Source organism: Rhinocladiella mackenziei (genome assembly GCF_000835555.1).
Source record: "Rhinocladiella mackenziei CBS 650.93 unplaced genomic scaffold supercont1.2, whole genome shotgun sequence".
NCBI lineage: Eukaryota > Fungi > Ascomycota > Eurotiomycetes > Chaetothyriales > Herpotrichiellaceae > Rhinocladiella > Rhinocladiella mackenziei.
This window is the reverse complement of record NW_013550603.1, coordinates 2332110-2346427: the sequence shown is the minus strand read 5'-3', so window position 1 is coordinate 2346427 and position 14318 is coordinate 2332110. Positions and strand designations below refer to the sequence as shown.

Sequence of the window (14318 nt, the reverse complement as noted above, 5' to 3'; positions counted from 1 at the left end):
CATTTGTTAAGATCTGTTGCACTCACTCGTTCGTGTTTCAGCATCATCCATTCGTTTGAACCAAGTCTTTTCTCATCCCGTCCGTCTCGAGACACTTGAACAATCCTTCAATCTCTCGACACAGATTCCGAGATCCGAACTTCGAGATTCCATACTAAAATCTAAGCTCTCATATACGACAAGTCTTCACAAACAACGGAACACTGGCCATGGCGGGCGTTCGCGATCCGGCGTTCTGGCGACGCTTTTCCATGGCGGTGCATTTGGATGAAGAGAAAGCCACCATTCCGGACGCCAGATCAGCGTCGACTACATCTTCAAGAGCGCCCTTGAAACATGCGTATGTAGCTGGGAATAACATTGGCACATGGGAGCAAAATACTAATCTTGGCTAGGGACTCGTGGCTTGAGCGCAATCGGAGGAAACAGCGTCGAACCCGAATTGTTGGATGGATAATTGCCTTTGGATTTCTCGCTCTAATTGCAGCAATTGTTCTTGTTTTATTGTGGTTTTCCAAAGTCGGACCATTCAAGTCGAAGTCGTCATGACCATGTCGACTGAGCACACAAATTGAAGCCAACAAACCACCACTACGCACGACATACCTGCTTCCAACAATATTCTACTATCCAAGGCGACCATTGACAGGGGGACGAATTTCCTCACGGACAACGGACAACATCAAATCCTGAGCAACATGTTAGCTCCTCAACAATCATATCGAACATCACAATAAAAGATTGGTTGGTCTACCGTCACCGTACCATAAACTTCCGGCAAAGCTTGACACCCAGCGTTGAGCCAAAATTGATGTCATTGGTATCTTCGGGGAACTGGGAGGCCATCCAGTTAGAATGGGATTGGGAATTACGAAATAACGAGAACATGGTCATTACGTCGGTGAGAATTACCGATCAGATAGACAGCTAGAACTACTACAATATCCCACATCGATCAATAGAAACCGAATTTGAAAATCACCTGCACCGGTCCAAGTTCCTTTGGTGTCTTGTGAAGGCGGACACACTCGAGAGATACTGACTGTCAGTGAGATATCGACTTTCTGAAACTTCAAGGTGAAACAATCAATTGGCTTAACGAGGTTGACGACCAAGTCCTCCATTCGGATTCGACGCTATCTGCCCCTCCTCTCTCGCGATCTCTACACCCTTTCCTGGACGTGCCCGAGCTGGGATTTACTTCAAGATCTCATCTTGTTTCCCCAATACCACAGACGCATCTTCGTGATGCGTGCGTCGTGGCGGTTCTTTGGCGCCAGGTCTCCATATCCCCAGCCAAAAGAGTAAAAACAGCCGGACGACTTGATTCTGCTCGTTCGTCCCCTGTTCTTCCATCGTGACACTTGTGAATCGGATTCGCATCCTCAAGTCCACGCGCGATACATCGGCAATTAGAGCATGTGAATTGTGTAGGCTAACCTCCTCGTTCTTTGGAGATATATGAGTGGCGTATCCAGCTGGGAAAGCCGGATCAGAGGTAAAGGATTTATCCCTCGTGGTCTAGTTGGGTGCGACTTGGATGAGCGCCGTAATCCCCATACATGCGTTATGTCTCCTTGATGTCTCGACGGACGGATGAAAGCTGGTCCAGTCCCAGGCTAGCTAGCACAGGCTGCATTTTCGAAGTGTGACGGTCTCAGCCAGTCATGCTGCGCACAGGTCGTGAATCTGAGAGCATCATGTTTGATTGTGTATGTTGTCTCTTGTAGCCTTAATATCTCTTCCTTGTTGGTTCTGGGCTCGGACTCCGAGACATACTCCTCTCATCTCGTCCACGCATCTTCAACCATTTCTTCGTGCTGAGCTCTAACTCTCTCTCCAGCTCGGGACTCGGTTCTTTTCTGTGAATAAAGTTGCAGAATCCTCCTCTCACACAGCCCTCTCCAGAATTCAACCGACAACAAGCTTCTCTGAAGTCGGTGACTGGACTCAATTCACAATAGATCGGCCTCGCAGCATACCATCTGCTATTCAGAGCATCGCAAGCTGCCTGCGCCGAATCTTCGTACTTGAATCTCGCATAGACGTTGCCGATGAGATGATCATTGTTGTTGTCGCAGACGACTACCTCCTCGATCTCGCCGTACTTGCACATCTCGCACCAAAAGTCCTCGTAGAAGGCGTCGAAGTGGTTCTGTAGCTGGGATGCATTCATCTTATTCTTCGGATCGTAGGCGGGATTTTGGTACAGGTTGGGAAGGAGAATCGTTTGCGAGTAGGACGGTTTGACATGTTTGCGCGAACATCGGTCACCATGGCGGCAGGCGCCAATTTTGTAGTAGAACGAGCAATTGACCTATTCTCGATGTTAGTGTTTGTCGATTCCAAGGAGATGGAGAGAACTTACTTTGTCTTGTTCTGTGCCGAAGATGGAGGCTAGATAGTTCGCCATTTCGGAAAAGTCCCGGAGAGTGAGTCGCGCGTTCTGTTCAAAGATTGTTTGTATTTCAACACGGATGGAAATTCGTCCGCTATTGATGTGGAAGTTCCACCACAAGATATCGTCAAGTTGTTGCTTTGGTGAGTGGCAAGGAGGATGTAATGAATTTTGTCTGCTCAAATCCAAAAAGCCGTGGCAGTTTGAAGATGAGTGGCAGACCACGTGACGAGTTGCAAGTGGCGAATTTCCAGAAATTTCTTGGCAGCCTGCAGAGAAATTAGAATCACAGCCACAGCGTTCTCGGGTAGACGTACCTAGTTGAAAGCGTAGCTTTCTTTTGAATCCTGACCCCCCTGCACGTGAGCACCTATTCTAGTCAGTACACCTTGATTAGTAAGCGAAAATACTATTTAGTACACTAATCACGTGATAAGTCTTATTCTATACACCGGCCTCTGATTGGCTAAAGTGACGTCATCTCTAATTACGTAATGCAACTTTTCCCTTAACGGATTAACAATTTTCCAGTAAACCGTCATCGGATTAAATATTTTCCGCGCCAGCTCCCGTCGGATCCAGTCTGTGGACCATCTAGAGAAGCTCTATTAATCACACTCGAGATGCTTCGTAACTGAGCGTGAACGGTCAAGCCTCGACGTTGAGATGGTCCATGGATTGGATCCAATGAAATCCCCCGTCGCCTACCGGATCCAGTCCACGGCCCCTGACAAGCTCGATTGGTCACCCTCTATCCCCTGCACGGTCGATACCTCGTGCAGGGGATACAAATTTTACCAGAGGAAAAGGAAGGAAGTGCTTCTCTACCCTCTACCCGAAGATCACTCCTACGCGCTAGCGTTCTACAAACACGCCACTTACCGCGGAGATTCGAATGTCGCTAGCTTAACGAGAACCAGGGCGAATAGAGAGGTGTATAGAACAATGCGCAAAGTGTGTTGAAGGAAGGTTGGTGTACAGAATAGGCGTGTTAGTCTGTACACCACATTTTGTTATTCTGTACACTCTTTTCCCAACATTGAATCGCCAAAATCTCAACAACGAGTGCTCTGAGAATATAGCTGCTATTAGCCTTTAAAAATTGGATCAACCAAACTTCGTTGCGTTCCGTGCGTTAAATGGTACGACGTACAAATTTCAAAAGGGTGGACCACTACGCCAGAATAGCACTTATTTTACCTCCACTCTGCAAGCATATATGAGCGATTTTGAAAGCTGAAAAGACGTTTGCTTACTAGATGAGCATTTCTACACACGGTATAGTAAAAATATGAGTCTTTTACGCAGTGTTCGTGGCGTTCTGCGGGGGTGTTGTAGCCGGTGTACATAATAACAAAAAGTGGTGCACACCTCCCGGGGGCTAGCCCCCAAAATACAAAAGCTACGCTTTTACCCCCGCGGAATATCCTGTCTGCGGCCTCTAGTTCATGGCCCATGGCCCACGGATTTGCTGGTTGAATGCAGAGAGCGCCTATCTATCTGCAGTGTGGAGTGTCACGCTGTGTCACGTGATGGAGTCACAGGCCCTGGCTACAACAGGGGCCGGTTCTTGGCTTAGCGTGTCACCGTCGTGTCACCCCGCGTGTCATCGCTGTGTAAACTCCTGCGATGTCACTTGAGGCAACTTGCCCCTCCAACCTTTCTACTCATTCCGGAACCAGTCAATCATTTAACGGATTGAATCATCTTCTCATCGATTGATCCATCACCTCTCCTGATCCATTACCTCTCCCGCCGCTGTTGCTTGCCGCTCTTACTCTCCGCTTTCTCCCCTCTTCCTCCGCTCCCTGCCTCTCTTCTCGTCACGTCCGGCCATTTCAGGTAGCTTCACTATGAGCACCCCTTCAGAATCAGGCACGGGGTACACCGGGACAGGCTCTCAAGCTGCCCAGGTAAACCCCGTTACACCGGAAAAAGAGCCAATAGTTTTAAGTAACAGTGAGATGTGGGAGCTATACCAGTGGCTAACGAAAAATCACCCGAAAGAGTGGAAAGAAGAGTTGCAACATACGAGTATAACCGAATTATGCAGGTGGCTGGAGAAAAAAAATCCGAAAGAGTACGAAAAGCTACTCCCGAGTCTAGCAAAGAAGGCCATGACTAAGACAGACATCAACAATCCCGCCTTCCACGTACTGACCTCCCCTCAGAAAAGGGCTATCTTCCATGCCTTGCAAAAAGATTGGAACAATGCCTATTTTCCGCACTCCCTAGTTGCGCTACGGGACCTCATTCGGCGATACCAGCTACTCGATGTGAGCAAGTACTACGCAAAGACCTTGGTATTCGTTCAGAGCAGCGGTACGGGTAAATCAAGATTAGCGGATGCTTTCGGCCAACTCTGTCCCATGATCAACTTCATTCTTCGTGAGCCTGGAACTTCCGGCTTTCCACCTCCTGATAAAGAGATACTGTCATTTCTGCGCGAGAAGCGGCCAGACAACATCCCCGAGCCCGCCAGCCTGCAGGGGACCTCTGGTGATTCTCTGGAGAGGAGAGCGATCGTAGCGTGGAATCACACCCTCGCTGCAGCGTTGCTCCAAGCCAGTTTCGAGATATGTAAATTGCTAATGCCTTTTTCACCAAACTCTCGCTAATTCGATCCTGTCAGTCAATATCTGGGTGGAGAGCAAGCCCTTTAGCGAGATGACTCTAGAAAAGCTTGCAGGTGACAGGCACGCAGAGATGGCACCGCTTGCACTAGCTACCGATGCTAACGACACTCAGAACCAACGCTCCAAGATGCGCATCGAGTTTTGCGAATCGGTAGCTAAGAGAGCTCGGGCTATCGCCAACGATTTGATTTTCAGTCCGGCCTGGGTCGAGAAGTTCGACGATGACCGCTCCTCAAGCATTCGTCGTCAATTCGAAATGGCGTGGACAGAACCCCTCGATCCCTTAACCGGCCTCCTCAATGCTGCCGAAAACCTGATCAAAAATATTCAGCAGTGCCGGAACGTAAGTGACACTAACTCACTCTTGGTCATCGTGTTCGACGAGGCGTCAAGTTTGATAGAAAAGGGGTTCTCTGGTGAACCACGCACCGGACTCTATGTGGCGCTTAATCGAGTCATCAGTTGCCTGAAGAAGTTTCGTATGTGGTCCTTCTTCCTCTCAACAGAATCTCTCATCGGACACCTTGTCCCGCCGAACAATATCATCCGAACTGGCGATTACTCTCGCGACCGTTCCGCTCGTGTCAGTTTTACACAGCCCGCCGAACTGATGCGCTTTCCCCCATTTGTGAGTCTCCAGCTCGACATCGAGGACCGACGAAGGATGCAGAATCCAATACTGAGGAAAGAGGAGCTCGTCAAGTCGTTAAAGAGGTTTGCGGACCTCGAGCACATGGCTCTATTCGGTAGGCCTCTCTGGTACGCATATATATGTCAGAAACAGAATATGATCGACGTGGCCAAATTGAAGCTTCTAGGCGGCCAGCAACGATCAGAGTACAATGATCTCGACCCGAACCACGTCTTTGCTGCGCTGTCCTTTCGTCTCTCTTTGGATGTCTGCCGGCAGAACCCCGCCACTCTCTCCTTCACAAGGGAGGCGGTGAATTCTTTTATGAGAGTGGTCATATCTATGGACCACGAGACGGGAATGATGGACACAACGACGCCATCCGAGCCAGTGTTAGCAAAGGCAGCAATGGAGCATCTCTGCATCGAAGGCCGCTGGTCGTTGAGCATTTCCACGCTCTGTATGGTGCTTCTTGAGAAAGGATTGATCGAAAAGGGGCGCAAAGGAGAACTCTATGCTCGATTAGTGTTGATCCTTGCACACGACTGGGTTCGGTGGGCTCGTGAGCCAGTATTTCCACCAACCTTTACGGTGTGCGACTTTCTCATGGCATTATATGCTAAAGATCATCACGGTTCAATTCGAGAGATACCTAAGCGGACACTGGAAGCCAGAATGAACTTCACTCATTTTCTATCAACTGATACACAACTTACCCCCGAGGACATTCCTGCATTATGTCGGGACCTGTTACGCCGGAGCGCTGCGATGCAGCTATGTTGGAACCAGGAAACATACGATATACTGATTCCGGTGTACTATGGCACGGAGGATGAGACGTTCGACCCTTCGAATTGCGGAGTCATCGTAGTACAGGTAAAGAACAAAGAGAATGCCACAACACCTCGAGAGATCTTCGAGGAGGAGTTTATCAATGACAGCCCGAAGACGTCGAATTCGGGCAAATCGAAGGAGAAGAGTTCTGATCGCAAGCCGATGAAATTTGTGTTCACTCAGATGGCGAACCCGATCCTGTTCCTCCTCTTTGATCTAGGGGTGGTCAGAAGCAGTGCGGCTTACGCTCCACTTGTTCAAGTGATGCACAGCGCAAATGGAAAGCAACCTGATTTGTGGGCTATCCATTCGCGAGGACACGGCCATACCATCTTTGGCTGCCTAGAGCACTTCAAGGCTACAGATTCGAGCGAGCGGTTCTTTGCTGCGATACAAACGGGGAACACTCTGGCCGATCGACTCTCTCAGAGAAATAGAGTGTTCTCTGAAATTAATGAAAACTTCAGATATGAGAGTGAAGCTAGAATGCAGGAAGTGGAAGCAGAGCTTACCGGATCGAAGAGAAAGGAAGTAGAAAGTCCCGAGGACGAGCAGTTCGGCAAAACAGCGCGCCTGGCATGAGCACGAATATCAGCATAAGCAGCAGGATGTGTAGCGGTATGAGCAGAAACAGAAGCGAGAACATCGCATCGAGATCTCCGGGCTTTAATTGTGAAATATGCCAAGGCGCTAGTAACTGTGAATAAAAGCGGCCTTCGGCACGCCCTCACTTATTAGAGAACGGGATTGGTCCGCACAGGAGGTCTCCCATCTCCTTCTCCAGATTCCGGTTCAGCATTCGTCGCGGGGAGTCGTCAGCCTCGATTGCCGGCCGAAGAAGTACAAGACGACCTGATTGTCTTGGAGTCGGGGGACATTTCGGCCAGGCGATCGGTCCTACGAAGGTATCGAGATCGTCTGACCGATACGAGAAACGGGAACGCCGCCCTTCGGGACCTCAGTCTTTTGAGCTGCCTCCAGTTCTGGGATTGGCTAAAGTGGAAGATCCGGCCGCGGGCGAGTTCACGGGTCATCAACTACTACCCCAGGTATCCGAACGATCCGAAATCTCAGAGTTATTCGGACCATTGCCGCGTCAAACTGATGCTCCATCATCCATTTACGGACTGGTCCGATCTCCTCTCCGTCGAGAACGAGAGCTACGGATCATATATCGACGCATTTCGGGCCTGTCGACGTTTACATACACACCCGCCAGACTTCTACGATGACCCGGAAGGAGAAGGCTCGGATTCGGACTCGAGTTCGGACGATGAGGATCCCCCGGAGGAGGCCGCAAATGAACATCCCCTGGCTGACTTCGAGGTTTTGGCGCGCCGGCGGCCGGGAGCCGATTTGCCCACCCGTGGGGACTTGCTGGACGGTTTAGGGAGCCGGGAAATCGACCGTGCGTATGACTGGTCGACGCATATCGGGCGGTATGGTGACCTACGTCCAGATGTCTGGGAGCAAATCAAGGCCGAAAATCCGATTGAGTTGGTGGTGGATGTGAATTCCTCACCCGAACCATTGAATCGGGAGCAGAGAAAGCTCTATGACATGATCGTCACCCACTACACGAATGAGATCAGCCTCACGAGACACTCCGCGCCACCACAACTCCTTCTGAACGTGGATGGGGAGGCCGGGACCGGAAAGACGTTTACCCTACTGAAAGCATGCGCCAGGATCCAGGAGATCGCGACAGCCGCCGGAAAGGGCAACCCTGTTTTTCGGGCAGCCCCGACAGGCATTGCAGCATTCAATATCGTGGGCAAGACCCTGCATAGTCTCTTACGGCTCCCGGTCAAGATGACAACGTCGGATCTATCGGTGGCAACGCTACAGTTGCTCCAGGCGTCCTTTGCGAGCTGTCGGTTCCTGATTATCGATGAGAAGTCGATGATTGATCTCAAGACGCTCTGCCCCATGCATCGATATTTGCTAGATATATCGCGGATGTCGTTGTCGGCTTTCCTAATTGGGTATACCGTCGTCTACTTCATGAGCCATGAATCGTACGGCACAGGACACCGTGATCAACATCGTCTACACACGGTCCATAGACTGGATCCGATGGAGGATATCGTATGGCATAGGACACCGTGATTAACATCGTCCCCACGTGGTCCATAGACTGGATCCGATCGGGGGGTCTAGCAGACAAGGCGGCATTCTACCCATTCCTGGGTGGGCCGTGGATTGGATCCGATGGGGTCGGCCAACTAGAGCACGTGATTGGTTTTCGGATTATAGATTTTCCGGGCTACGGCGGCATTCCACCCCTCCTGGATGGGCCGTGGACTGGATCCGATGGAGTTAGCCAATTAGAGCACGTGATTGGTTGTCGGATTATAGATTTTCCGGGCTACGGCCGTGCTCTACCCATTCCTGGGTGGGCCGTGGATTGGATCCGATGGGGCCAGCCAATCAGAGCAAAAGATTTGGTGGTTACCGGATTATAGATTTTCCGGATCCCGAGGGGTTGGCTATCACGTGAATCGTGGTAGGGCCGCATGTGTGCGCCGCCAAGAATTGCCAAGACCAATATGGTCAGCTCAGTCACGTGATGTCTCAAGCGCAGCGGGGCCTAGGGGTTTGGGAGCTTGCCCCCAAAATACAAAGGCTACGCTTTTACCACGTAGAATATCCTGTCCGCGGCCCCTAGTACATCGGGCATAAGTTTCCTACATAGATCCGTTGTTGTGGCTTGACGCTAAGAATGACCATTGAAAGCTCAATGCAATTGGGCAACAACCGGAGGTTTCGGGTACAATCACCCGATATCAAAGGGCCGCGTCGGGCCCAGGCCAGTAGATCGACGCGTGGATGCACGATCGAACCATATATGTTTCCATGCACCTCAAACACCGTCATTTGCCTCAAACTCTACCATATCCATTGAGAGTCAGTGTTGCCATGCCGTCAGCCGTCACTGCCCTAGTCCCCGCATCATCCTATGCCGCCGTGCAGGATGCTATCACGAAAACCATCTCAAAAGCTCAACGAAGTACACCTGTGCCGAGATCAACCCAGGTCCTTGTTCGTGTGAATTACTCAGGAGTTTGTGCTTCGGACCTGCATCTGAGCAGACGGGACCTTCCTTATCTTCAACCTACTGTATCAATCGCTGGACATGAAGGTACTGGAAGAATTGTTTCTTTAGGTCCTGACGTCGATGCCAATGTATGGAAAATTGGCGACCGAGTGGCAGTCCGCTGGCTACACAAGGTATGCCGAGAGTGCGAGATGTGCACGACTGGATACGAAAATCTATGCCCGAACCGACAAGTAAGTGGCAAGGATGTGGAAGGATGCTTCGCTCAATACGCCCTGGCGGACTCAGAATACCTTGTTCGTCTCCCAGAAGGCGTCAGTGACGCTGACGGCGCCCCGATACTTTGCGCAGGGGTAACCGTCTGCAAGGCTCTCAAAATCGCACAGCTACGTAAGAGATCGTGGGTCGCCGTGGCTGGAGCGGGGGGCGGCCTCGGGCATCTTGCCATTCAATATGCAAAGGCAATGGGGTTAAGACCACTTACGCTGGACGCAAAGAAGAGGGAGATCTGTCTCAGCCTTGGTGCAGAAGCTTATATCGACGTCCTGGAAACTCCGGACGTCGTTGCAGAAGTCCAAAATCTGACCGATGGCGGTGTATCTGGGGCATTGATCTGTGCATCCAATGGAAGAGCATATGCCGATGCGGTGAAATATCTTCGGCGGTCTGGCACTTTGGTTTGCATCGGCCTACCCCCGATACCGTCGCCCATACCAGTTTTCCCTGAAGATTTCATAGCGAGAGGCATAAAGATTGTGGGAACGTCAACAGGAACCCTCAAGGATACTGAAGAAGCTCTAGAATTTGTCGCTCGTGGCCAAGTAAAACCAAGGCTGGTGGAGAGATCATTGGACGATATTGCTCAGGTTTTGGACGATATTGAGCAGGCTAAAGTCGAAGGAAGAGTGGTTGTCAAGATAGAGTCATAAGATAAAACGCGTCCTTACCATTGTACCGGATGGGATGACTCCTCAGGCAAATTAAAAGCATCCGTAACAGAGATACTTGAAACGGCCTTGACATCCAAACTCTCATACAGTACTAAACCATCAGAGGGTATACGAGCGCGTAGAGGCTTGCCGGCCTTCCCGGTGGCCACGAATCCTTCCGCTCCATTGAATATAATGGCCTTTTACTCAGGGGGGACACATTTTGTCTTTGAATTAGGAAAACATTGCAGAGTCTCTATCTATGATGTCTTTGTGAATTCCCTTTATTCAATGCAGCCTAACCGGTAGCCACTGCCGTCTGGATGGGCGGAGGTGTCCAAACCTTGTTCGCTTGTTCAAGCGCTGCTTCGGCATCATGGCTGAAAAGCCACTCCCTTCTTGGCTCATAACCCCAGAATACCGGGTTCTGCTCAGCGTTCATCTTCATCTTTTCGTCACGTTCTTTTTGGATCTCTCCATCATCGACATGCAAGATGTACTGGTGTTCCCGGGTCTTCAGCTGGACCGTGGCAGCTCTAGGCAATCTGATACTTTCATACTTGTTGAGCGCCTCGCTCAAATCCTCATATGTCCCCAAGCATTGACGCAAGACAGCGGCATCTTCCGCAGCTTGGGCTGCTCCTTGGGCCAAATATGGCAGCATAGGATGGCACGAATCGCCGAGAAGGCATGCTTTGCCGGATGGGTGGATCCAGGTGTTCAAGGCCGGCAGGTCGCAAAGTCGCCATTTCATAAAGTCTTGGGTGAGCTTGCACAACTTCTGTAAACGAGGCTCCCAGCTTCCAAATCGCTTGCACAATTCTTCGTTGTCTCCCTTGACCACCCAGACTTCATCAGTCGTCTCCCCGTGAGACGTAGCGCAAACAACTATATTGTACAGGGCACCGTCTCGGATGGGATAGCCAACCAGGTGGGCGTCTGGACCGCACCATGAAGTTGTACATGGGTCAGTGATTAAGCCTGCAAGTTCAGGGTCGGCCAGCAAGTCCTCTCCTGCAATCAGTATCCGATATGCAACATCTCCGGTGTCGCGCGGTCTGTCTGGTTGACCAGTCAAAAGCGGTCGCGCCAGGGATTTGATGCCTGAATTTTTTGTCAGCTCTTATCCGTATAATCAGCCGTTTTCTCGACCTACCATCAGAGCAGATGACAAAGTCGGCTCTGAAGATTTCGCCCTTCACTGTTATCGCGCATGGAGTGTCGAAGTCGTATTCAGTGACGCGCTTGTTGGTGTGAATCTCAACCCCTGCATCAGTCGCGGCTTTGAGCAATGCAGCGTGCAGATCCGCACGATGCACCAAGTAGTACGGTGCCCCGTGCTCCTGGACGATGTTTTCCATGGGAATTTTGGTGATAGTCGAGCCATCCTTCCACCGAACGAAGTGGTACCGCCGCGAGACTGACTTGCTCATATTGGCAATGTCGACTCCCCATCGCAGGAGTAGTCGCGAACTGTTGGGTGGGATTCTGATTCCTGCACCGGCCTGAGAGCCACTCGGAGTCAAACCAAGTTCCACGATATCTAAATGCATTTTGTAAACGGACTCACCTCGGCAAATTCAGGAGCAGCATCAATTATGGTGACTTTGTGCCCGTCGGTCTGGAGGCCCAGGGCGGCACAGAGGCCACCAAGTCCAGCGCCGACTACCAAAATCTTTCGTCTTGGTGTTGAAGGGGACATATTCGTTCTGTACAGCTTTCTGTAGACCGAAAGCACACTCGCTGATCGGCAATCACGGAGGGTTTAATGTCCTCGAAACTTTTAAAAAGGTAACAAATCGCTGAGCTACGGACCTGAAACGCGTGGATCCGTGTTGCAGGTCGTCGTTCGCCGTTCCCGGGCGAAAACAAATGTGCCGGATGCGTGCAGCCGGGTGGCAAAATAGACCGTTGTCGCTCCATCGGCTACATGCATCCTGAGGCTTTTGCTGTAATCCATGTGGTTAGTGAAAACCAGGAGTGTGGTACTATTACGCCTCTTTGAATTTGGTGGCAAGGGGACTGAAATTTGGTGGCAGGTTGTTTGACGAGTTGTAGGTTGGTTATGCGTGGTTGTGTGCAACAACCTATCGGCCGCAGCTACTTGTTCACAACAAGTTTGACTACACTCTAACCTGCAGACTCAGGATCGTCGAAGGCGAATCGTTGGTAGTTCGAGCCGTGACACGTACTAGGTTTACTGTTGGCCGGCGAATGCCTCCGAGGTTCTGGATCATCAACACCATGAATGTCGCCAACGTCCCCTATACAAATTCAGCATTGTCCAGCCTTGCGCCATGCCACATTCGTTGCTATTTGCTCTACTTGGCTGTATTCTGCCTGCTGTTGCCTGTCTTTGACCGCGGCAGCCTGGCGATGCTCTGAAAGCTATTGGAAGGACAAGGTACTTTCTGTACACTCGTTTTGCTGCCTGTTGGCAGGTATATATATACCCATATAGTTGCTCGTCTCTGATGGAGAGGAAGAGCCTCGAATACAATCACTTTGACATCATTTACGTCTGGTTCCAGGCCCTTAAGTACCCCAGCACAACATCACTAAATTGCCGTTCCCCGTCAATGACTGGTACATGACCGGCCTTCTCAATAACCACCAATTCGATGGGCGAGTTAGCCTTCCCGGCAGCCTCAAAACTCTTCTGCGCCTTTTTTCGCATGTCATCCATAGTCGTTGGTAGCTTTGCATCGAGCTGCCCTGCAATGAACAGAGCTTCGTCGACAGCGGCACCAAGCTTTAGAAGATATGGCTTCAAATCGAATGTGTTGCTTTGAAGGGCCCGGCAACAGGTGATGAACCCGTCAACATCGGTAGTGTTCATGAGCTGTCTCAGCCGAGAGATCTCCTGAGGATTCGATGTTCTCCATTCTTCGGAGAACCAGCGCTCCAAGGTCTTCTCCGACAAAATTTTGATGACGTTGGACCTGTCTCTTTTGGCCAGCTCAACCCATGGACCAAATGGATCATCAACCCCGGCGATAACTGGAGACGAAGTGATTGTGTCGGCAGCAATCAAATGGTGGACTACTCCAGGATTTGACGCAGCAAACACGACGCCGGTAGCTGCGCCCATAGAGATCCCAATCCATGCAAAGACAACGTTGAGTCCGAGTGTCTGAAGCAGTATTGACACATCGGCTGCAAGCGAGCAGAATGTAGTCCCGTTTTCATCTCCCGGTGATGTCGAAGCGCCGTGGCCTGGTTGGTTGTACCTCAGTACTCTGAATCTCTCTTGCTTTAGCTTCGCGGCGAACGGATCCCATAGACTCATCGGGGCCAACAATGAATTTGACAGTAAGACAACTGGGCGGCTCACGTCTCCTTCTAAGAGATACTCAAGTACTCGTCCATCTGGCAGCTTGATGAACGAATCCGCCGAAGCCATGATTTAAAAAAAAAAAAAAAAAAAAAAGCACAGTGTATGCGTTCCAATCGTTGTTTGGAAGCCCCAGTGCTGTTTAAACACGAGTTGTGGTCGACTTGTTGAGAACCTGCAAATCTGTTTGCCGTGATAGCTTGGTTTGGCTGGCCACAAACAAAAATTACTTTAGATGAGGACATTATTTAACCAGACTTCAACCTTTAGTGTATTAGATTAATACAGTAGGTCAACGTTTCCAGTTTGATGAAAAACCCATGTGAACCAGAACAGTGACAGTCTCCACATGCCTAAGCAACGAAATCGGGGTCCCATCATGCTCCAAGTGGCTGTGGGCTCCGCTGGGTCAGCATGTGGAGTCCTGTTCCGATCGGACTTTCTTCCCTCCTCCCGCGATTCCAGTCTTCCCTTCAAAGGAATTCTGAAACCGAATGC

At 50.5% G+C, this 14318-nt stretch overlaps 6 protein-coding genes across 6 annotated transcripts; 3 read left to right on the top strand and 3 right to left on the bottom strand.

Moving 5' to 3' along the window:
* Positions 1 to 209: 209 nt before the first annotated feature.
* Z518_02642 (uncharacterized protein) lies at positions 210 to 549 on the top strand (the record flags this gene model as incomplete). The annotated part of the gene is made up of 2 exons (XM_013419670.1): positions 210 to 340; positions 396 to 549. 2 exons carry the CDS (start codon positions 210 to 212, stop codon positions 547 to 549), a joined length of 285 nt encoding a protein of 94 aa, XP_013275124.1.
* Positions 550 to 1732: 1183 nt separating this feature from the next.
* Z518_02641 (uncharacterized protein) lies at positions 1733 to 2413 on the bottom strand (the record flags this gene model as incomplete). The annotated part of the gene is made up of 2 exons (XM_013419669.1): positions 1733 to 2317; positions 2369 to 2413. 2 exons carry the CDS (start codon positions 2411 to 2413, stop codon positions 1733 to 1735), a joined length of 630 nt encoding a protein of 209 aa, XP_013275123.1.
* A 1838-nt stretch (positions 2414 to 4251) lies between these two features.
* Positions 4252 to 8608, top strand: Z518_02640 (uncharacterized protein; the record flags this gene model as incomplete). Its single annotated transcript, XM_013419668.1, has 3 exons — positions 4252 to 4978; positions 5031 to 7030; positions 7238 to 8608. 3 exons carry the CDS (start codon positions 4252 to 4254, stop codon positions 8606 to 8608), a joined length of 4098 nt encoding a protein of 1365 aa, XP_013275122.1.
* An 810-nt stretch (positions 8609 to 9418) lies between these two features.
* On the top strand, positions 9419 to 10486 carry Z518_02639 (uncharacterized protein; the record flags this gene model as incomplete). Its single annotated transcript, XM_013419667.1, has 1 exon — positions 9419 to 10486. The coding sequence occupies one exon, from the start codon at positions 9419 to 9421 to the stop codon at positions 10484 to 10486; it is 1068 nt and encodes a 355-aa protein (XP_013275121.1).
* Positions 10487 to 10784: 298 nt separating this feature from the next.
* Positions 10785 to 12188, bottom strand: Z518_02638 (uncharacterized protein; the record flags this gene model as incomplete). Its single annotated transcript, XM_013419666.1, has 3 exons — positions 10785 to 11590; positions 11643 to 11991; positions 12057 to 12188. 3 exons carry the CDS (start codon positions 12186 to 12188, stop codon positions 10785 to 10787), a joined length of 1287 nt encoding a protein of 428 aa, XP_013275120.1.
* An 813-nt stretch (positions 12189 to 13001) lies between these two features.
* On the bottom strand, positions 13002 to 13889 carry Z518_02637 (uncharacterized protein; the record flags this gene model as incomplete). Its single annotated transcript, XM_013419665.1, has 1 exon — positions 13002 to 13889. The coding sequence occupies one exon, from the start codon at positions 13887 to 13889 to the stop codon at positions 13002 to 13004; it is 888 nt and encodes a 295-aa protein (XP_013275119.1).
* Positions 13890 to 14318: the final 429 nt, after the last annotated feature.